Genomic DNA, 23,740 nt, shown 5'->3' with positions numbered 1-23,740 from the left:
TAATAAGTGGGAAAGTGGATTTGAATCAAATCTTCAAACTCTCCTGATAGATGATTGTACAGCATGTCAGGCTATCCTCCTCACATCGTGTTTTCACATATGGCAACTTTATCTGTTCCCTCCTTCCATTTAACTTTCCAGCCAGGCCAGGCCAGCATTGGTTTTGATCTATTGAAGTGGGGAGGGAGCAGGTTGTCCATCATCAAAGGCATCTCAGTTCCCCTGTTGGGCAAATGCTTGCCCACATACTGCTTGAGGGGAAGACAGAACCATCTCAGCACACATCAAGGGAACTCTGGAAGCAGAGATGAGGTGCAGATGCATCCTGGCCTTCTTCGTTCTTCTGTTTGATGCCATGGCACAGAGACTGTTTTCAGATCTTTGTGTCAAATAAAATACCATGGAGTTATTCCTTTCATCTTTTCTGCCTCAGCCTAAAATAGTGGGTTCTTCATTCAAGTTTCTCTTTAGATGGTATGCATATCTTAATATCCCTGCTGAGACAGCTTCAAGACCTAGTTCTGGTAGGGTGAGACATATATGAAGTCCTGCTTCTTGGAAATGAAACCCTGAAAGTTACTTCCGTAATACATGGCACATATTCATGACCATACTTAGTAAAACATGTTACACTTTATAAAAGTCTGTCATCACAGGACCAGACGCATTTTATTACCTGTTTGGGGTGGGTTATGGTGGGATGAATTGTGAGAAAGGCTGTACAGGTAGTCCTCAACGTACGACCGTAATTGAGCCCAAAATTTATGTTGCTAAGTGAGAAATTTTTAAGTGATTTTTGCCCCATTTTACCTTGTTTCTTGCCACACTTGTTAAGTGAATCACTGCAATTGTTAAATTAGTAACACGGTTGTTAAGTGAATTGGGTTTCCCCATTGACTTTGCTTGCCAGAAAGTTGCCAGAGATGATCACATGATCCTTGGACACTGCAACCATCATAAATGTGAGTCAATTGTCAAGCATCTAAATGTAAATCACGTGACCATGGGGATGCTGCAACTGTTGTAAGTGTAAAAAATGGGCATAAGTCAGTGCCATTTTTTCAGTGCCATTGTAACTTTGAATGGTCACTAAGTGAACTGTTGTAAGTCAAGGACTACCTGTATATCATATTTTAATGGAAGAGCTGGATTACATTCTACCTTCTCCCAGACCTCAAAATGGTCAAGAATTTAATCAACTGAGTTTTATCTCTAAAATATATTCTGTTCACTTCCTACCAGTTGCAGCCTACTCTTATTTCATATCATTTCAAACCACAGATTGTATAAACAGTACACATGACACAGAAAAAAAATCTTTCCTTCCACAACCCATATAAACGTATTCTTCAATTGCAAAGTAGTAGAGGGATTAAAGTTTTGGACTACAACTTTTAGCAGGAAGAAGGAAACTAAAGTATTTTACTTATATGGATTAATTTAGAAAAGTAATATTTTTCGCAGAAGTCCTGATCAAAGTTCCCATTTCCATAGACTGTTATTATCTGCTAAAAATTAACTGAATCTGCCCTGTCAAATATCACGCTTTGAAAATTGTTTTGAAATTTCTTTTTACGGGAAATGGTATTGAAATGTTTTAAATAAATGAATAAATAAATCTGTCTGTCTTGGATTTTCTTAAATCCAGAAATATGATATGTCCTAATGAATACAGCCCACATCCTTGAGAGGCTGGAAAATATTCTCATGAACCAATCTGAGATTTTGCTATCAGTTCACTCTATGTGTTAGAGAAAGAATTGTTTTGGTCACAGTGCATCAAGGTCTTTACTAGTTTCTACATAGGAATCTATTTTCTTTTAATTTCTTTTTAAAAAATTACATTTGTTTATTGTAATAATCAGGCCTGCTCCTAGTAAAAGAGATCAGGAAGCAGATGGGAAATCTCAGTCCCTTCAGGTGCTTTTACTACTAAATATGTGTACTTAGCATTTGTTGCATTTGCTAGAGTTCTTTTAAGTATGAGATGATAATAGCAGTGGTAGTAGTAGTAGAAGCAGCAATAATAATAATAATAATAATAATAATAATAATAATAATAATAATAATAATAATAATAATAATAATAATAATAATAAATAGAGTTGGAAGGGACTTTGGAGACTTTCCCTGCTAAGGCAGGAAAACCTATACCATTTCAGACAAATTGTTATCCAATCTCTTCTTAAAAACTTCCAGTGTTGGAGCATTCACAACTTCTGAAGGCAGGTTGTTCCACTGGTTAATTGTTCTAACTGTCAGGAAGTTTCTCCTTAGTTCTAGGTTGCTTCTCTGATTAGTTTCAATCCATTGCTTCTTGTCCTGCCTTCGGGTGCTTTGGAGAATAGCTTGACTCCCTCTTCTTTGTGGCAGCCCCTGAGATATTGGAACACTGCTATTATGTCACCCCTAGTCCTTCTCTTCATTAAACTAGACACACCCAATTCCAGCAACCGTTCCTTATGTTTTAGCCTCCAGTCCTCTAATCATCTTTGTTGCCCTTCTCTGTACTCTTTCTAGAGCAGGCATGTCAAACTCGCGATGTCACGTGACGTCGCGTGACATATCGGAACTTTTTCCCATTGCTGAAAATGGGATGGGCGCGATTTCTCCGTGACGCTCTGGCCCGCGGGCCAACAGTTTGACACCCCTGTTCTAGAGTATCAACATCATTTTTATATCATAGCGACCAAAACTAGATGCAGTATTCCAAGTGTGGCCTTACCAAGGCGTTGTAAAGTGGTATTAACACTTCACATGATCTTGATTCTATCCCTCTGTTAATGCAGCCTAGAACTGTGTTGGGTTTTTTGGCAGCTGCAGCACACTGTGGGTTCATATTTAAGTGATTGTCCATTAGGATTCCGAGATCCCTCTCACAGTTGCTACTATTGAGCCAGGTACCCCCTATACTATACCTGTGCATTTGGTTTTTCCTGCCTAAATGTGGAACCTTACTTTTTTCACCTTTGAAGATAAGGTGTCAGAAAGGGAGTTCTAAGAACCAGGTTTCAACTGGATGTAGCCTGCAGCCTACATGAGAAGGAAGCCTATCATTCACAGTGGGTCTATATAACTCGCCAGGGCCATCTCACCACAGCCAACTTGTTGCGGGACAATTGCCATGGACAATTGCATGCAGGATAGTTCAGTGCAATAAATATTGTCTGCCACTGTTTTTTTTTAACATTATTCCCATTTTCGTCAATGGCAGATAACATTTATTGCATTGAGTTACCTGCGTGGAATTGTCTGCAGCAAGTTATCCTGTGGCAAGATGGCCACAGAGAGTTGGCCGCAGTGAGTTGTCCCATTCCATTCACAGCTGCCTGCATCATCAGCCAAGTTTCTCTTTGACAGACCTCTGTTGAGGTCTGACTATGGCAGAAGAAAAACATTTTTTGTAAAAAAAATCACAAAAGGCATTTCTTCTCAAAGCTTTATTTTAATGCAAAATAAAACTGTCCAAAATCTATATGGCATCCTGTATCTCTCTATATAAAACAAAGCAAAACAGCTCAAATTTAATTTTGTTACATTCAAATTAATGTTCTCTCAAATTTCTCTCTCCCCACAATAATTTCACCCAAAACGTTTACACACAAATATAGATTTGTTCTTTAAAAAAAATCTAAATATAAAAGAAAGGTCACACAGTGTGCAAACCAGAGCAATTCCCATGATAGCTCAACCACTGATGCCTGTAGAATTGCACCCAAAATAAGCCTGAAATGGATGGCTTGTATGATGAGGGTCAAAACAAGCAGCGTCATGTGCACAAATCATCCTCCCAGGTTTTCTGAACAAGGGCCTGATCTGGGAAGGCACGGGCTCCCCTAAGGGATAAGTGAACTTATAGAACATTTCTCACTAGGAATAATACACAAAAGAATGATTTTTGTCCTAGGCCTAACTAGGCAGGATGCGAAACTGTTTCTGGCTCTGGACTTTAGCTGAGGTAAGGAGTTTCGAGATACATTTGGAGAAGGGGCCTTTCCTAAAGCTTTTATATATTGCTCAGCCACCGTTTTCATTCAAGTGATCAGAGCTAGGCCCTTCTTTTGGGATTCTATAGGTAGTCATAGTTACACATCCAATTCAGGCTTTTTAAAAATGTCACCAATAATTTGATAGACAGTACAGTGATATTTCTAGTTATTTTAGAGGATTCTGATCAATCTTGTGTGCCTGATAAGCTTGCTCAATATTCTGGTTTGGTTGCCCACTATTAGCAGACTTTCATCCCTACTATATGATTATCAATTGAATGTTTCCCTCCTCGGTATATCAACTGTTCAGAACAAAGTTTTTAGAATCATACTTTAGCCAGCTTTTAAAGAAAGCACCAATAAGGAGCACATTCCTTAGCCTTTTTTTAGTTAAGCTGGAAATGGCTCAAATTAGATACAGTGTTGAGTAGCTGCAGATTAAAACTATTGCAATACACCCCTCAGGCTTTGTAATTCTTATCAGGAAGCATAGAAAATGAGCCAAGGCATCAGTGTAAATCTGGGACTGCTTTCCTGCTTTATTAGACAATTTCTCCTGCATCCTCTTCCTTTTTCCAGAAAAGTGAGATTGACACAAGGACATAGAAGAAGGTTTCATTTGGTCTTCTACCTAGAAAGGCATCCACACTCACATTGTCAATCTCTTCACAATTTTTCTAGAAAAGTTTCAGGCATTCAGAGGAATACCTCCAAAACATCCAAAAGCCATCACAAAGCCACTTTACAAATGGTTCCAGCTGGACTGGCATGTTTTCAAAGCAAATGAACGCAAAGTATATCAGACTATAAATGGACTTCTGCTGGTCAATAATATTTTTATTTATTTATTTAGATCACTTATATGGCTGCCCAAACATATGCCTGCAAAGGGGAAAAGAGCAGCTATTTTCTTAAAGGCTGATGTTAGTTTTTATTATGTTTATTATGTTTTTGCAAGTGGTATATTGTCATCCATCAGCTATAGCACCTTGTGATGCGTCTGCTATACATTTTATTTGCAATATGGTGCTGATAAAGTTTCCGTCATGTTCTTTCAGAGAAGCAATCTTTCTCTGATGAACACGTACCTCTTGAAATCAATTAACACATCCACCTGTTTTTCCCAAGTCAGAATCCTGGCTTTCTGGACTCAGGAGGATGGTATGTAATTCTTTTGCACTTTTCCTCACACTCAACCCAAGAATTTTCATTTTTCTTGCACCTGCACAAAACACCTCTACAATGTTGTGCTGCATCTATTATTTTGTAACAGGGAATAAATTCCCTTACTGATCTAAAAGAGAGACACTGTTTAATAAGCTACTGGTTAAGATTAACAGCCCGGAAAATCTACTTTTGACCTGCCTGACTTGCTCTAAACTGGACCATTGGAGTCTATGGGAGTTGCAGCTGCCCAGGAACAATTGAGCACCAGCCTCAAAGCCATAAATAAGCTAGGCAGACTCTTTCATCCAATTTGGATTTTACCCTTGTTTGTTCCTGAAATGCTGCCAGTTATCTTTGTAAAGGGGAGAGTTAGTGGCATTGATTTATAAGGTGGGAGTTTGTCTTTCAAGGCTATTCTTAATTGTGATTAGGCTTGAGAAAGCCACTATCATCAATGTTTGTTGTTATTACCCAAGGAGCCCTATGCATTATCAGTTATAGTCATTAAAAAAAATCAAAGCACATTTCATTTACACTTCTGATTGTCTGCATCTACTACATTTTTGCCAAATTTTTGTTCATTTAAGAATATGGATTTTTTTAAAAACAGAATTTGAAGGTTGTAGACTTGAATCAGAAGCACAGGCCCAATTCTCGAAGAAGGATCTGTTTCAACTTTGGAATGGCTACTCCAAAATCTAGAGTTCTTGAATACTCCTACTCAAAAAGATTTCCAAATCTGTGCTGTGCACAACATTTAAAGAAAATGTAAACTGAATTCAGTGCAGGGATCTTTACTCAGAAATTAAACCAGACAACCAACATCAGTTGTGGATTTTGTGAGGCCTCTTTAAAACCAAGGAGATTATAAACATGAAGTACCAGTAGTTCCAAACAGAAGAGTTGAGTTTGGATGTGTTCTCTTGTTGCACATAAGCTATAAATATGCTAAATGCTTGACATGATTCACAAAGGGGAAAAGTAGAAAACATATTTTAATATGTATAATATGCTAAATACATCAAGGAAATCCATCTATTGTGGGATGACAAATTGTCCAGAAAAATAAAATCTGATATAAAATGAAACTGTCTGCCTGAATCACATGTATGTGCAAAGTCATTATATACTGGTGTTCACAATATGCAATTTTTCCATCCTCCTTGTAAATAGTTCAACTCAATATGGATTTCTGAAAATGTTGGCTTAACAAAAGTAAGTCATCAATTTCAGACGTGATTACATAGAGGTGGATAGGGAGAATTAGCTGTTTGCTTAAAATGGCATAAACAAGATTTGTTCATTTATATAAATAGATTTTTCCATGGAAGGATCAATGTACTCTTGCAATTCTTTGTAATTAATTCTTGATTAATCATTCAGGGCCAGTTGAAATTAAATTCATCCCCTGGAAATAGATAATTGGCCTTTGAATGGCCATAAAATTCTGCATTTTGGGGGGGGGGAATCCAACACACAGGTGTGTGTGCATATGCGTGCACATACACACATACACATTCCCCCTATTAAAATGAACATACCTACTTGCTATTTGTCATCACTGGAGACTTCCCACTTAGCCCCACGTTCTGATATATTTAACAGGTAGTTTTGGAGAAAGACTATGACCTTCAACTTTGATATAAAATGCACTATAGTACCTCACATTTTCTGAATATGAATTCAGGACTGCATTCACACCAAGCCGCTGACTCTTTCAGGGACACTAAAGAAATTGACTCTCTAAAATATAATAATATAAATTTGTGTACATAATGAATTCTCTATAAGCCAAATCTCTTCAGGGTACCTAGTAGAATGAAGCCATTTCAGAAAAGCTAAATGATAAATGGCTCTGCCTCCTTGATGGCCCCTCTGAGCATCATATAATAATTATTAGATGACCTCTATAATGAATCTTGTTAATTTGCTGCATACCAAAATAAAATGTAAGGATTTCTCAATTCTTTTCTATGGCCATGCCCAAGATCTTTCACTTGGAAGGAAAAAGCCTGTAACATAGACTTAAAATGAGTCCCCAGTCAGAGTTTGGAATTAAAAAAAAACATGCTGAAGCTATTAGAGACTTTTCAGAGAAGCTTTTAAAGACAGAAGCAAGTCTCAGAAGTTTTATTAGTCTTAAGTGGCAAACAACAAAAATTGTGAAAACCTAAACTATCTGCATTTTACAGAAGTGTGCAAAGTTTGTCATTTCCCTTCTTCTTTTCTTCTAGACACATTGATCACAACTACACTATGATTCAGGGTATCCATGGAGAGAGGGGGGTCAAAACCATCAAAATGGCAGCTTTGATTGCAGCTGCCATTTTGAATTTTTTGACACCTGGCCCCTTTCTTCCATCCTGGATATTCCTACCATGATTCCCCCTCAGTGGAACCACATTATGCTTAATCTCTCACTTGATAACTATACCATTATTATGTCTTTTTGCTTCTTTTTAAACCTAGAATTCTCCAATGCCCACAAAGATCTGAGCATTGTAATGTTTGGCATTTAACAAAACTTTCCTCTGCTAAGCCCTCTAGGATTAGCCGAGGGGCTGCTTTGCACAGGTGGCTTAAACAAATAAATTAACAAATAGCAGCCTAATAGTTACCCAAGTGCTTGAAAACACAGTCAACAATTTATTTTCTGATAGGGCCATGAAAAGGATGGTGGTCTAGCAAAAATGAGTTCCTAAAAACACGAGATTCCACAGCCATCTTGCAACCTTTTTGATTTGGAGTTGTGACTGGGGAAATAAATACTAGTAAAATATCACCAGAGCACAAATTGATAATTCCATCCTAGTACACAATTATTAAGTATATGCTCCATTGGTATCAATGGAGAATCAGCTCTCTCAAGACACAAAGACACATAGTCATCCACATACATCAATATAGTGGCATACAAATGAACTAATAGTTATGAAATCAGAGGTAGGAAGCTACATACTGAGCCCTTTTGTATTTCCTTCCAGAAACCCTTACAATGCAACACTGTATGGTGCTCTACTTAGGCATCTTTTAAATTTGTCCAAGCTGCTCGTTATTAGAAAACAGAAGAAGAGGAGAAAAATGGTTTCAGACCTGAAGCATCCTTCTAAGCAGATGAAAAGAATATTCATAAAGGATTCAGAGATGGGGACAATAACAAATTCTAGGTCACACTTTGAAAGGAACACATCTCATTGATACTGTAGAATATTTCCAATTCTTCAGAGGAAGTTTTAGTAAAGGACCTGTATACTGATTGTACCCACAGTGGTATGAATTATATGCCTTTCCTAAAATCATTTTCTCTCCTCCTCCCTGCAAGACCACTTGGCTGTTGGTTTTTTTTGTGCCTGTGTAATTGCAAATAGCCCTGAGTGGCACTTTGTGATGTGCGTATAAATACTGCTGAGTCTTTATCTACCATCATCTATGTTTAAACACTTTTTTTAAAAAAAACAACCTCTCTTACTCTTCAATATTTAAAGGTCATGTACCATTTGTATGAGTCTGCAATATAGTTGGGTACATATTCTGGTCATAGATTGGCCAGAATTAATGAGCACTTTTTCTGGAATGACTTATAGCATCGCCATAGCATCACCCAGCCAGTACTGAAGAAATATAAAGCTTGTCTTTATTACTGGTATGTTGGCAGAACAATGGGTGAGTGACTCTAGAAAATGCTATAGGTTGAGAGTGCAGCAATGACTTCAGAGGAACTAACTGTAAGATGAAGTCAACCATAAAATATCAGCAACAGTCCAGCTTTCACTTATACAGCTGCAGTCACAGAGTCCTTCTGCCTTGGATCTTGGTACCTGCATTGGTACTTATCAGGAGTGTTTTGTCTGTGTCCTATTCTGCCCACCTCATTATAAGGTGGAGCTCTGTGGCCTTGTGGTGGGGATGGTGGTACATCTTGGCGGAGAGGTCCTTTGTGCTGAATTACTGGCTGTGGTGGGAAATAGGATGAATACCATAACTCTGTTGCTCTTGGGCCATCTGGTGGATGAAGGTAGCTCCCTTTGGAGGGGTGAATTGCAGGTTGGCTTGCAGGAGGGTAGTGAAGATCTCTTTCTTTGTGTGCTATTCGTAGCCCTGTTAAATATTCCATTGGTTCTACAGATCCATGCCTAGGAAGAAAAATAGAAAGAGGGTGAGAAGCTGTCAGTAAAAAGTCTTGCATCGCCTCCATCTAAAATGCAGCAATTGTTTTGGGCAAGAAATGTAAAAACTAAAGCTCTGGACTGGTAGAACACAAAGGAAGCCAGTGGAAAAGTCCAGCCTCCACATATTGTAGCTTCTTTATCAAAACGTTCAAGCTATTCACCTTATTTGCCAAACTGTACTGAAAGCACTTTCTTTTTTGTAAGAAAGTAAAGTCTAAAACATATGAAGAACGGCTGCAGGACTTGAGTTTGGCTAGTCTAAAGAAAAGAAGAAATAGGGGTGACATGATAGCAGTATTCCAGTATTTGAGGGGCTGCCACCAAGAAGAGGGAGTCAAGCTATTCACCAAAGCACCAGAGGGCAGGACAAGAAACAAGGGTTGGAAACTGATCAGAGAGAGAAGCAACCTGGAATTAAGGGGAAACTGATGACGGGGTCATTCTGAAGGTTTTCTGTCCCAAATTTGGATTAACATTAAAGAGGTAATCTCTCCCTAAAGCCAGGACAAATGATACATGGAATAAAAAAGTGTTGTTTGTAGATGTCCACTCCAACAAGATGAAAGTTTGACTATTAGGAACTCTTCTCTGAAGAGAGAAATGTTTTTTTCAGTTACAGAAATAACTCTGGCTGTCTTTGAATTGACTTGCTGACTGCAACATTGAAAAACCAAGAGTTCATGTCTTAATGCTAGTTTTGTCAGATCCGACATGTCATATTTTCCACTCTTTCATGAACCTAGACAGTGTTTCAAATGTTGTATTCTTCTGCTAAATTTGTGCAGTTCATGTAATTTGTGCAATTACATTTCATGCATTTGATCCAGCTTGCCAAAGAAAAAAGTGAAGCACTGGAGAATAGCCAGGGAGAGCTTCTCCTAGGAGCAGAGTTGCTTATAAAAGCATAAGACAGATCCACCCTAAGCAACAGTGGGAATATAATACTTACAGATTATTATTTTTTTAAAGAGGCAAGGGAACTGTAATGGGTAGGCAAAGATTCAAAGTGAGTATGAAATGGATGGATGGACAGACCGAAAGGCAGATAATCACCTAAATCAGCTGTGGGATGAAGGTGTCTTCCCTTACGTTATGAACTATAGACAAAGGATTTTAGACTTCCCAGAGACACCAATTGTCCCAAATCACCATCCCTTCCATGGCTAAAAGGAGACCAAAATTTGGGTCTTCCCATTCCTGGTGCAGTACTTTAACCAATGCATCATACTGTCTTTCATATATATGCGTGTGCACTCGCACACATACACATGCACACACATACACACAACCAGAATTTTGTTTCTTCCTAAACTAGGAAGGGATGGAGTTTGAATTTAGTTACTTATGTTAAGTAATTTGAGGTCTTTTACTTGATGCTTGATGCAAAGGCCATTCATTGTTAGAGTTCCATCTGGAGAAAAAAACCAACCCTATTAGTTTAAGTCATCTAGAGCTTTGAAAGCTACAGTCGTTCAAAGTCGCTCTACTTCTCCTTTCTAGAAAAGTGGCAGAAATATTGAGTCTCTGTTGGCAGTTCAGGATTAGCTTAAAATAGTTCTTTGATGTGGCTTTCTTGCTAGATGTGCAGGTGGAATGCATATTTCCTTTATTTTTTTTTGGGGGGGGGTGTTTGCTTTGTCAGCCACAGCCATCTTGATAAAGATGGACCTTGTCAGTCATGTCTTAGCTAACTCCAGCTTAGATTACTGTCACATGAAATGCACTCCCCAAGGGAGCAGGCTTGTCATCCATGTCTTTTCAATGCTATCTTATCTCAGATGTTTCTATAGTGCTATTGTCCCTATGATGTTGGCTGCTTGCATTATATTGGAGCAGAATCTTTTAAATGACTTTTCTGTACTATTTATTCATTATACATTTTTTTTCTTTTTAAATTACTTCACTAGCATTATGATATGCTCAGAAAATTCAGCAGATGTTAACAATCTTAACTCAGCAGGTATCAATCAATGCAGTCAGAAATTACTCAGAAACTGCAATTAGTTGGAGTTTAGTTGCTGCTGTGAACTAGGCATTTTGGCAAACTACAGTGACATAGCACATCCAAATTTAGGGCAGAGACACCTAATTTTGACCAGCAAAGAAGTCAATAAATAAGCAAGCTGTTGGCTAACTCACAACTTTATTCAGGTTGACAAATAAAGGAAAGAAAGAAAGAGCATATGCACAGAACCCTAGATAGTCTTTGACTTAAACCATTTGTTTAATGACCATTTGAAGTTAGAATGGCACTGAACAAAGTGACTTATGACCATTTTTCACACTCTCCATAGACATATGGACACTTGGCAACTGGCTCATATTTATGAGGACTGTGCGTTTCCCGGGGTCATGTGAAAACCTTTGTTAACCTTCTGACAAGCAAAGTCAATGGGGAAGCCAGATTCACTTTACAACTGTGTTACTAACTTAACAACTGCAGTGATTTACTTAACAACTGTGGCAAGAAAGGTCGTAAAATGGAACAAAATTCGCTCAACAACAAGAACTACCTGTAGTCCCTTCATGGTCTAATGCTACTTTCAATCATAAAGAAAGTATCCCAAATTGGGGATAGAGAATTAACTGTCTTGAAATGTGGTTGCGTAGTGCAGGTGGAAGCAGTAGCTCCCACAACACATGTTGGCTTGTAGTCCATTCACCATCTCTGAAGGTGGCTTCAGACCTTCAGCACTGGATCTGGAGTCTCTCACAGCAAACAGGGAGGGCCTGTCTTTTATAATGTTCTGTTTTTAAAGTGAAGAATCTCTGGGGAGTACAGAAGCCCTGAAAGTCCAAGGCCTGGAATTTTTCCTCTCTCTCTTTCCACTTTAAACAGGAAACATTTGCACTAAGCAATTCCAGTGGGAGAACGCAGGTTCATTTCAAGGCAGATAATGTTTGTGTGTTGCTTGTGTTTGGTGATTTATCCTATGGGCTTAAATGAGTCCGGCAGGAAGAAAAAAAACACACATTATGTTTCATGTCATGTAAAACAATGCTTGGTGAGTCTGGAGCACAGCACAGACACGAATCACTAGACAAATAAGATGAGGGTCAGAAATGTGCAATTTCAGATAAGAGTCGAATGATCAGCAATTTGCTGCTTCTTTTTTAAAGTTATTATTTTGGCATACCAGAACATGGCATTTAAAAGTGCTGAGCAACAAAAGTAGGTTATCATGGTTTTAACTTAGACTGGTTAGTGCAGGAAGCTGGAGGAATTTCATATACCCCTGGAGTCTTAGCAGGTAAGGAAGATTATGAGATCTTGTAACTAAATATATGAATGAAACATTAAATATTGCCTCATTTTTTTGATGGAATTACCTAAGTAACAAAATAGTTTGAAAATAGGTGGAATATCCCCAGGATTGCCTTTGTGCTCCTTTTTTTGAAGGGCTTGATCTAAATTGTATTGAGAACCTGAATATCCAGAGTGATCAGCCTGAAACAATAAATGTAGCAATATAGTTAATTTGATAGGGTTCTCTTTTGTCATTTTGTTGGGATGATTGTTAGTGTTTTCTTTGTTTTGCTTTCCTTTTTATCTTTTTGTAGAAGATGATGACTTTAGGGGAATTTTAGCTTATCTAAAAACATATAGTTTGTAGAATAAGACAAAAATAAGACAGAAATACACATAATGGCTCTAATTGAAGTCTCATGACTAATCTGGAGAAGAAGTGGAAAAAATATTGCTAACACCAATCTACAGTTTGTTGTGTTAAGAAGATGATTTACAAAAGTTACTTTGATGGACTGTTTTGAGAGCAGACTATGAAAAAAGGGAAAATGGATTTTAATTAGGGTGTTTTTGAAATAAACATGCAGAGTGTTATTTCTCTTACTTTTGGGGAGAGATGAAGCACTATTCAGGATATTAACCCTATTCTATCCTCCCTAATTCTTATATATATATTTGCACTAATTAGAAGATTAATTTTTAAAAGGTTGTTAGAAGAAATAATGAAAATTATTGCCAGAGTCCTAAAGACTCTGAAATCTTGCCAAGGCAGCCCCCAACAGCCACAACTAGGCTAAATTATATGTTTATATTGAAATACAATTCCTTTTTGTGTAAAATTGTGAATATAGAATCTAAGCTGCTTTTTCCAAAAATGTTACAAAATCATGTTGATGCTGAAATGGGATTCTATTCACATAAACAGTCTGTAGTTGTCATTTGTCTACAAGTTGTGTTTCACACACACACACCCTTATTGATGGTGGACAATAGTGTAGAAGCATTGAGGAAAGTGCACATGATAATATCAAGACACGGAAAAAGAAGGGATGTCACCTTAGCATGGAAACCAGAGCAAAGGCTGTGAGAGATTGAGATTTCTTTTTATTACATTTTATTTTTATTTGCATTTAATTTTCGGATAAAGGAAAAGTAAGGAGAGAGACTGATAAAGGTGTATAGCTAGAGAAGTATAAATATACTTTATGTTTATACTCACCTTCACCCAACTTTACACAATGCCTTACCTGTTGCTACTTTTCCTAGAAAAACAACAATGCACATACAGACTGAGAATTCAGTTATGTGTGTCTTAGTTTTCCCTTTCCAAACATAAGGAAGAACAATACTGCTTTTTCACTTTGCAAAAATGGCTCTCTCCAAGGAGGTCCTAATGAATTTTATTCTTGGCTCTTATTGTTTTTGTTGACTCCTGAAGGCCCCAGAGTTCAGAAGCTCGGTTCATGCCTGCACAGTGACCCGTACTTTGGAGGGTACACAAGTCTCTCAGATCAACAGGGAAGGCAGAAAGTCAGTGACCCATGGGATTCACCCAAAATGTCTGCTGCACCTCCAGCCACTCAGAAAACATGTGAGGAACATTCCCCATAAGGGAAAGAACGAGAAAAACCCCCCCTATCCTTAAGAATTTCAACAGGTCACAGAAGAGTTAAGAATATGGGAAATTTAATAACCCCAAAGAGCAAATGGAAAACTGATGTAGTCTTCAGCTTATATAATTCTGTCAATTAGATCAGGTGCTTATATCACCTGGCAATGCAGAAGCAATACAATGATAGTGGCAGGTGAAGTTGTTGAAACTGAGCAACTATTGCAAGAGTGTAAAGTCAAAGATACTCTGTTAGTGTCTCAGGCTCCTGGCATTTCCCTTGCTTCTAGTGGATAAGCACGTATGATTCTTTGTACATGCAACAGGGACATGCAACCAGATATTCCACAGATATATGATCTCCTGTAGTACTAGAACAAATAGGTGAAAAGAAATGAATGTGAGCATAATCTTGTAAGTTTTTGGCTCTTTCTTCTAGGTACGTATGTTTAGACCTTCCATTCCTTTCCACGAATAGAAGGGAACTATTCAGTGATGGGATTCAGCCGGTTCGCACCACTTCGGCAGAACCGGTAGCTAATTTTTTGTTGCCCAGGCCCAGAATGGACTTCCGGAAGCAGCATCTACACAGAGAACTGGTTGTTCACCTATTTGAATCCCACCACTGGAACTATCTGAATAGAGAGATCCTCTATCTGGGGAAACTCTGCATGGGCTGAGGATCCTGGTTTTCTAAAGTCCTCATTTATGTGGAGGAGCTCAACTGATACAGGAAATTTTCCACTGAAAACCACTCAGTTTCTACAGCTGGAGGAACACAAGAGGAGGCCAGGCTAATCAACTCATCCTGCCTTTGTTGAAAGGGTAGCTCTGGCTTTCTCCCATTTCTTGTCTCTTTTCAGCCTCTTGCTTTTATTATATGCTTGTGCGCAGACACACACAAACACACATACATACACATCCCTTTTGTTCATTTTCAACAACATATTTTCTTACACATACTCAACCCAAAGAGGAGAGCAGGGGTAGAGTGTCCCTGCTTATCTTCTTGAATGCCTCTTTCCAGCTACTTGCTTTCATTATCTGTGCCTCCTGCTTATTTGCTCACTTTTAACCGCATCTTCCTCTAATAATGTATTCTTGTCAAAGGTAAATATATAAGGAACAAGGAAACAGTAAAGAAATGCCTTTTTCTTCTTTCAGGTTAATATGTGACCAACTAAAAAAGTGTGCCCATTCAAATTTTCAGAAAATGAGTCTTGTTCAAGTTCTTGAAAATAAACAGGAACACAAAACAAAACAAATGGACTTTGCATGGTACTGGATATTAGCAATAAAAGCATTAAACCAGTCTTCCAGAAAGTGCATATTAACTGTATCTTTTCAAACAGTACATTTCAAATGCTTAAAAGTCATTAAAAAGCAATCAACTTAAAATGATAAAGTATGATTTTAGGCTACAGAATTCAAAAAGAATGTTTTGCTTGTTTTGCTTTTTATATATTCATTACTGTACTAAAAGGGATGCAGTGGCTCAGTGGGTTAGGACGCTGAGCTTGTCGATCAGAAGGTTGGCAGTTTGGCGGGTCGAATCCCGAGTGCCGCGTAACAGAGTGAGCTCCTGTTACTCATCCCAGCTTCTGCCAACCTAGCAGTTTGAAAGCACGTTAAAATGCAAGTAGAAAAATAGGGACCACTACGGTGGGAAGGTAACAGCGTTCCGTGCGCCTTTGGCGTCTAGTCATGCCGGCCACATGACCACGGAGACGTCCTCGGACAAGCGCTGGCTCTTCGGCTTTGAAACGGAGTCGGAAACGACTAGCACGCATGTGCGGGGGAACCTTTACCTTTACCTTTTACTGTACTAAAACCAATCATTTGAACTGGGTCACTTCCCCAAAGGTTCAAGATCAGAACTAGCAAGAGCATATAAAACAGAATCATTAGAAAAGTGACAAGGACACCTATAACTATTTGTACCTGAACATTCAGGTTTATGAGTTAAAAAATAATGTAAATTATTCCCAGCTTACTGCTGGTATAATCTAGCAGAAAAAGTTGGGTTGGATTAGCTCAAAGCCGTATCATGGAGTCATTCTGCGGATTGCATTACTCTCTTATGCTCAGGCCTCCAGTTTTAAAAGGGGAAATCTGAGGTAATCTCATCAAAGATTATGAACACTTTGTAAACTACAGATGCTTCAGAAATAATAATGTTCATAGTTCAGCCAAGCCCTATTTCATCATTTGTCTTTAGTAAACCAAAAAGAAAATAGACTTCTGACCAGGCGCAACATTGCTGGTGTCTTAATCTGACTGAGATGTTTTCCTTTTTTTAAATCATTGGACTGAGATGTGAGCTAGAATTTCTGATGCAATATTGAAATCTTTAATTCCATAGTCACATTGTTCAGAATTCTTTTATTCGTCTGAAATGTTTAGTCTTGATAAAAATATGTGCTATCTCACAGCTTCTAATCTAATGTCAAAACTATTCCAAATCATAGAATAAGGCCCACAGTATTTCTTTCTTTTACCTGAGATAATAGTTGCCAATGGTGCAGAACTTGACTTTCAGTGTAGAGAAAGACTGAATCATACAAGGCCTTACCTATAGCCCAGAAACAGATTTACACCCTTAATGAGAACCAGACTGCAGAGAACTCCTGTGCAAAACTCTGCCAGTGCTGATTCCAATACTGAAATCAACACTAATCTTCATTATATACTTTGCAAAAGTGCCACATAACAGGCATATGCTATGGACATGAGGGAACAATTCCAATCTTACTCTTTGGGGGCCTTAGGAAGCCGAGAAATGTTGGGGGCGGGAAGCAGATCTTACACTTCCAGAGATCTTCCATAAGATCTTAACCTTCCATAAACAACTTGCAGGTGTCTGGATATAAATAAGTGTTTTCAAAGAGAACTCTGCCATTATCATTTTGATGGGGAGGAATGTATTCAATGATTTTATCCTGTTGTTCCAACAAGTTTAGTTATTCTCTATTTCAAGTAGCCAAACAGCAGCATAATACAAAGTCAAGAAATGGTTCCTTCCAAAACCCAAGCCCAAAGGATCTTAGACAAACTATTGCACAAATCTCTGATGTCCTCAGTGCTTAATATATTTACTCAATAAGTTCAGAGTGTAGAGAAAAGTCCTTTTGTGGGACAGTGAATAACCAGTAGTAATGGCAATAGCAATAGCACTCAGACTTATATACCAATCCATATTGCTTTACAGCATACTCTGAGCAGTTTACAATGTCAGCATATTGCCCCAAACAATCTGGGTCCTCATTTTACTGATCCTGGAAAGATGAAAGGCTGAATCAGCCTTGAACTGGACTGGATCGAGCTCCAGACTGTGAGCAGAGTTAGCTTGCAAAACTGCATTTTAACCATTGAGCCACCAGGGCTCTTTCTGATCATTTGTAAGGCTTCTGATCATTTGTTAGTAAGGAACCAAGTTGCGAATTTGAAAGGGGGATCTTCCAACACAAGTTGCTGTCAGAAAATTGGACCTGCATATAGGAACATTTCTATATGCGTAAAGTTTACTAGCTTAGAAACAAGGGTGTGTGTTTGTGCACAACTGTACTTATCTAGGGCAAACCTATTGGCTACAGTTTATTGAAATCAATTTGGAAATCTTCAGAATGGGCTGGCTTCTTCTCAAATGTCCTTGGTTTTAGTAATTTTAAAATAACATTTAGAGAAGAGGGTCATGCTTTTCACATTTAGAAACGTCAGGGTCCCAAACTGCTAAAGGAAAACATAGATGCTAAAAGGAAACACATTCTGCTTGTTACGGCTGATGTCCATGAAAGACTCTTGCACCTCATGGTACAAAGCAGATGTTTAGTAACTACCATCCTATCCTTGCACATGCCACACACAGACTATTTATGAGTTGCTCTTGTTAAAGGTGCTGTCTCCTCCTACTCTTTATCAACAACGTGTGGCTACAAAAATCAGATAATGTAAACTCTTTCTGTCCCGGCCTCTCCTGCAGCACATGCCGTGCACTAGGGGCTGTTTGGAATTCCTGGCGTGTCAGATTTCCAGTTACCAGACCTCACATGCAGCACTGCTGCTAAGCAGGATTAGCAGGCTACTAGGCAACATTATATATTACAGAGTTCTGATTTCTTTAGGCTTTACAGAAGAGATCATTTGGTGACTTAAGATGCTGAGTGGAGAACAAATGTAACTAAATAAAAGGCTTCACACACCACTTTTCTTTGTACCAATCTTAAAAAAAAACCTATACAAGTTCCTTCACTATGCTGGTAGCATAATTTGGATAAGAACATGTTTAAAGAAAATTGAAGAAGTTAAGTTGGACTAGCTTATCTTCTCCTTTATGCTACTACAGTTAGGTCCAATTCCACTCACAATCCAGACATTAGAGAGTAAAAAAGTGGTAGGAGAAATGGGGGTTGCTGCTCTGATTCAAACTATTTTCCTGTCAAAACCCACAGAAATACAGTGAATGATGCTGGCAATACTGCTTCCACTGAGCTCTTGGTTGATGTCTGATTAGAAGCCTTGAAATGCGAAGCTGAACCTCTACTAACAACTTGTGATATGAACAGCTGTCAAGCAAAATAACTCAGCCTGATTGCTTTAAGTAGTGAAATTATTCAATTAGAAAAGTCAGTGGTAGCAAACTTCAGTACACAGTCAGATTATTTTCTGTGCAAAAAAGAGAAGGCTTCCCATTATTTTTTATGACTGTTTTTTCCAATAATGTCTTTGTTGCCATGTCTAGTTAAGTTAGCTTGTTTTCCAACTTTCTCTCCTCCTATTTTCCCCCACAACAACAACAGAGTTGTTGGCAAACTCAGAGTTGGGCTGAGAGAAACTGACTGGCCCAAAGTCCCCCAGCTGGCTTTCATGCCTAAGGCAGGACTAGAACTTATAATAGCCTGGTTTCTATCAGTTGCTTTAACCACTAGACCAGGCATGTCAAACTGCTGGCCCGCGGGCCAGATGCGTCATGCAGAAACCGCGCCCACCCATTGCTGGCAACAGGAAAAAAGTTACGGTACATCATGCGACGTCATGTGACGTCGCGAGTTTGATATGCCTGCACTAGACCAAACTGGCTCTGTTATGCTTGCAAGTTTTTTAATTTACTTGTGGAAAATATGAGATGTTTCAGAAATAAAAAAAATGAGGGAAAGAGAAATTATTACAACAATTAGAGTATTTGTCACTGTACTGTACAGAGTACTGTACAGATGAAATGTAAATGAAATGTCAAAAATAACATTGAACTGGGTTGTCCAATGAACATAGTATCAGTTAAGAATTCCAAAAACAAAATGAGCAAAAAATATGCTGTAATGCTCTCCATGTATCTTTGGAATTATATCCCATTGAACTAAGTGTGTTTTGCTTCAAAAATATTAGTTTAGATGCAAATTAATCAATGCACTAAAAATACAATAAATACTTGAATGAATGAAGCTCAGAATATTCAAAATAGAAATGTCTTTTCTTTAAGTCTAACAACTCCTCCCTTCCTTAATCTGGATACTTTAGAGCTGGCCATGATAATAGGCTATTAGGTGGCTATTAAGTACATTGAAAATAAAAAGCAAATTACATGAATGGCCCAATAGATTTTGGAATAAGCTACAAGAGAAAGTGACTATTGTCTGTCCAGCTGTTCTGTATATACTGACAATCTTGGCCAATGCTGGCCTCCTTTCCAAGATTCCTCTTCGGAACTAAATAATTTATTGAAAAACATGCTGCTATTCTGTGACCTTTTCAGAAGTGAAAGGAGCTAAAGCTTAATGTAATGACTAGCTACTTAAATTAACAACATATGTTTTACTATATGCTGTACATTGTTTAATACAACATAATATCATGATCATCATTAACCTCTTGGCATCAGGAATTCTCTTTTCCATGCCAAGAAATCCTGTCTTTTGTATTGCAATCCTTTTGACCAGGTTTAGAATGCGGGTTCCTTCTTTCTATCCTTTGTTCCTCAAACTGGTATGAGTGAGATCTTTATGTTAACAAAAAGCATTTAGCCCTGTGGAAAGAGCTTTGCATTTTACTGAATTAACCTTTCAGATCAAGCTAGAGGTGGAGTATTAGAGAATTCCTAAGACCAAAGCAGCAATCCTAACCCAATAGATTGTTGGCTTGAATTGTTGGCTTCAAAGATGGACAAAATGCTTTATACTATTGAGGAGAGGCAACCAATTCTCAGTAGCAAGAAATTGAAATAAGGTCTGGTATGTCATATTTAGTTCTAGGCAGCAGTTAGCTGCAGTCAGTGACAAGCTGTTAGAATTTGGATATCCTAATTTACTTATTTCCCCAGCTGTGATCCCACAGTATTTTTCTTCATGGAAAAAGAAATTTGCATGATCCTAATGAAAACTAAATATACCGTAATAAGTAAATATATAAATGGAAAAGGTACAGACCCAGAAAGAACAAAGTGGAGTCCAGCTTGCATCAGATGTGTGATTAATGTTAATGAGGCACCTGATATCAGAAAATAGGAACAGGTCTGAAGGTGAGCTTGTTAGTAACTGGCAAGATTAAGCCTTGTTAGTGCATTTTTCTGATACTCTCTAACGAAAATATCCTTCTCTAAAATGCATTGAGAAAGCGATATTGGCTATAAGGGGAAGGGGTGGATTGAAGATGAGTAACATATTTAAAACTGCTCCTTTTGCTAGTGCTTTCTCTACAGTGCAGAAATTATAACACAGTCTGTAAAACAAGTCCACATTTGAAAAAAACACATTTTAATCAATTCCTATTTGGTACATGAAAAATCAGCTGCACCGTTAAAAGAATTTTCCGCAAACAATAGAAGCCATTAGCAGATCTCCTTAAGTTGTAACAAGTGGTACAGAAGATTCTAGCTATTCAAACGTTGGATATTATTATTTTTATTCACATACAGCCTGATTTTTAGAAGTTAGTTAAAGTATTATAAAAGATTATTAATACATTACTGAACATTTTAAAATTATCTTTTATTTTAATTAGGGCATTCATTGGTGTTTCCCCATCAGTGCTCATCGGCCCTATCATTCTGCAGTTAAATAAAAAGTTTCAGTGAACTTAGAAGAGTTAGTTACTCAGAAGAGATACTTTCCTCAATTTCTAGACTTTTATTTCAGAATATAGTAATTTAAGCATATTTGTTAAAGCATATTTAGTTTTTTCATACCTAAAGCTCAAAACAAAGTTCACCATCTTTGTTTAAAATATTTTGTCATTTCTTTTATTAGATATTGCAATGTATATGCTCACCTATGGTTTTTTTTAAATATAACAGAAATAATGCATCATTATTTCTATTTCCTCTACTTTACATACTATTTATATGTTGGGTTATATAAAGGTAGCCAGTAAGGTGTTTTGGGAAGTAACAACTTGATTTTATTGTAGTTTTCCCAATTTTGGAATGCTCCTTCAGTACTAGTCATCCACATTCTCCAAATTCAAGAAAAAGAAGTTCCAGTGAACATTTGTAGCAAATGCTGTAGGAAACAGCCATCAAACATCACCTTTGGCAACTTTCTTTGGCTCAACTTGAACCAAGATTCTCTTCAAAAAGAAAAAAATTCATAGCTTGAATAAGTGACAAGCTTCTTTCTTTCTTTCTTTCTTTCTTTCTTTCTTCCTTTCTTTCTCTTTCTTTCTTTCTTTCTTTTTATTATTATTATTAGTATTAATCATCACACAGTCAGCCAGATGTTCAGAGTGGATTTGGCATTTTTGCTTACCTGTTGAGTCCTGGGATAGGCAGATGTGGATTTTTGAATTGATGGTATTACAGTTATTGTCACAGGATGGAAGCTGTTCCTAGTAAGGCCGCCTTTCGCAATTGACTGATGGCAAATTTGTCAATGCCAATGGTGTCCCAAGTGGTGCTCCAGTTGTTTTGGGATTGCACCCAAGGGACCTATTACTATTGATGGTATTATTATTATTATTATTATTATTATTATTATTATTATTATTATTATTATTATTATTATTATTATTATTATCGCATAGTCAGCCAGATGTTCAGACAGGATTTGGCATTTTTGTCTACCTATCGAGTCCTTATCAAGGACCTGGGATAGGCAGATGTGGATGTTTGATGGTATTACAGATATCGCCGCAGGATGGAAGCAGTTCCTAGTAAGGTCGCCTTTTGCAATTGACTAATGGCGAATTTGTCAATGCCAATGGTGTTCAAGTGGTGCTCCAGTTGTTTTGGGATTGCACCCAAGGCGCCTATTAATATTGGTACTACCCTTGCTTGCCTTTGCCACAGTCTTTCTATTTCTATTTGTAGATCTTTGTATTTTGTTATCTTCTCCAGTTCTTTCTTGTCTATTCTGCTGTCTCCACGTACTGCCATGTCCACTATCCAGACTTTTTTCTTTCTTATTGACAATTGTTAAGTCTAGGGTGTTATGTTGCAGGTGCTTGTCTGTTTGAATTCTGAAGTCCCAGAGCAGTTTAACTTTATCATTTTGTATGACTTTCTCTATTTTATGATCCCACCAGTTCTTGCTTACAGGCAAATGATATTTCTTGCAGATCTTCCAATGCACCATTGTTGCTACTTTGTCATGCTGCTGCTTGTAGTCAGTCTGTGTGTTCATCTTGCAGCAGCTTACCAGGTAGTCCACTGTTTCTTCAGCTTCTTTGCATAGGCAGCACCACTTACTGTCTGTTGCTGTCTTCTCAATTTTGACTTTGTATGCATTTGTTTTTTTTAATCCCATTTATATCCCGCCCTTCTCCGAAGACTCAGGGCGGCTTACAATTTTTAAGCACAAACCAATGTGCTTAGCAATAGCCTTCATTCTATGTATATGCCTGCTTATTAGGGCATATACATTTGTATGCATTTGTCCTTAAGTCTTGGTCTTGTGCAGGCAGAATTAGTCCCTTGGTCTCTTTCTTCAACTTTCCTGCTCTTAGCCATTGCCAGGTCTTGTTATTATCTGCTTTCCAAGCTATTTTTTAAATATACTGGCCATGTAGTGCTTTGTCTTCCCATGCCTCTATTCTGTTCTTCATTTGGTCTTTCTTGTAGGCCAGTTTGGTCTCTCCAGTAGTCAGTAAGCCTTCCTGATATATTAATTTCAGTGCATCTTCATCATTGTCCTTCAGATATTCTTTCAAAGTCATTCTTTTTCTTCTTCAACCATCTGATGTACTTGCAGCATTCCATGTCCACCTATTTGCCTTGGTAGATAGAATCTGTCAATGTCACTGCGTGGATGAAGGGCATGATTCATTGTCATTATTTTTCTGGTCTTCCTATCCATTGCTTTTAGTCCTGCTTGAGTCCAGTCCACTATTCCAGCTGTGTATTTATTGACTGGAATTGCCCAGGTGTTGATTGCCTTCACGGTATTTCCTTCATTGAGTTTGGACTTTAAGATCTTCACTCTCTTGATGTATTCACCTCTAATCTTTTTCTTGACTTCAGTGTGCTTGATGCTGTCAGTTTGAAGGATACCCAAGTATTTGTAGTAATCTTCCTCATCCAGGCTTTTAATGTTATTTTCGTGGGGCATCTTGATTCCTTCAGTTTTCACTATTT

General features: G+C 37.9%; 1 protein-coding gene across 4 annotated transcripts in view; it reads right to left on the bottom strand.

Annotated features, from left to right (window-relative positions):
- Positions 1 to 3,436: 3,436 nt before the first annotated feature.
- Positions 3,437 to 23,740, bottom strand: part of PARD3B (par-3 family cell polarity regulator beta) — a 600,416-nt gene continuing 580,112 nt past the window's right edge. For all 4 annotated transcript variants that reach the window (XM_081312950.1, XM_081312947.1, XM_081312948.1 and 1 more), the window contains one exon: positions 3,437 to 9,289. In XM_081312950.1, the coding sequence (XP_081169076.1) occupies positions 8,929 to 9,289 (361 nt within the window). In that variant the 3' untranslated portion in view covers positions 3,437 to 8,928. The remainder of the gene's footprint in view (positions 9,290 to 23,740) is intronic.

This window comes from Vipera berus (assembly GCF_964194415.1).
Source record: "Vipera berus genome assembly, chromosome: 1".
Taxonomy (NCBI): domain Eukaryota; kingdom Metazoa; phylum Chordata; class Lepidosauria; order Squamata; family Viperidae; genus Vipera; species Vipera berus.
This window is presented reverse-complemented; position numbering and strand designations above follow the sequence as displayed.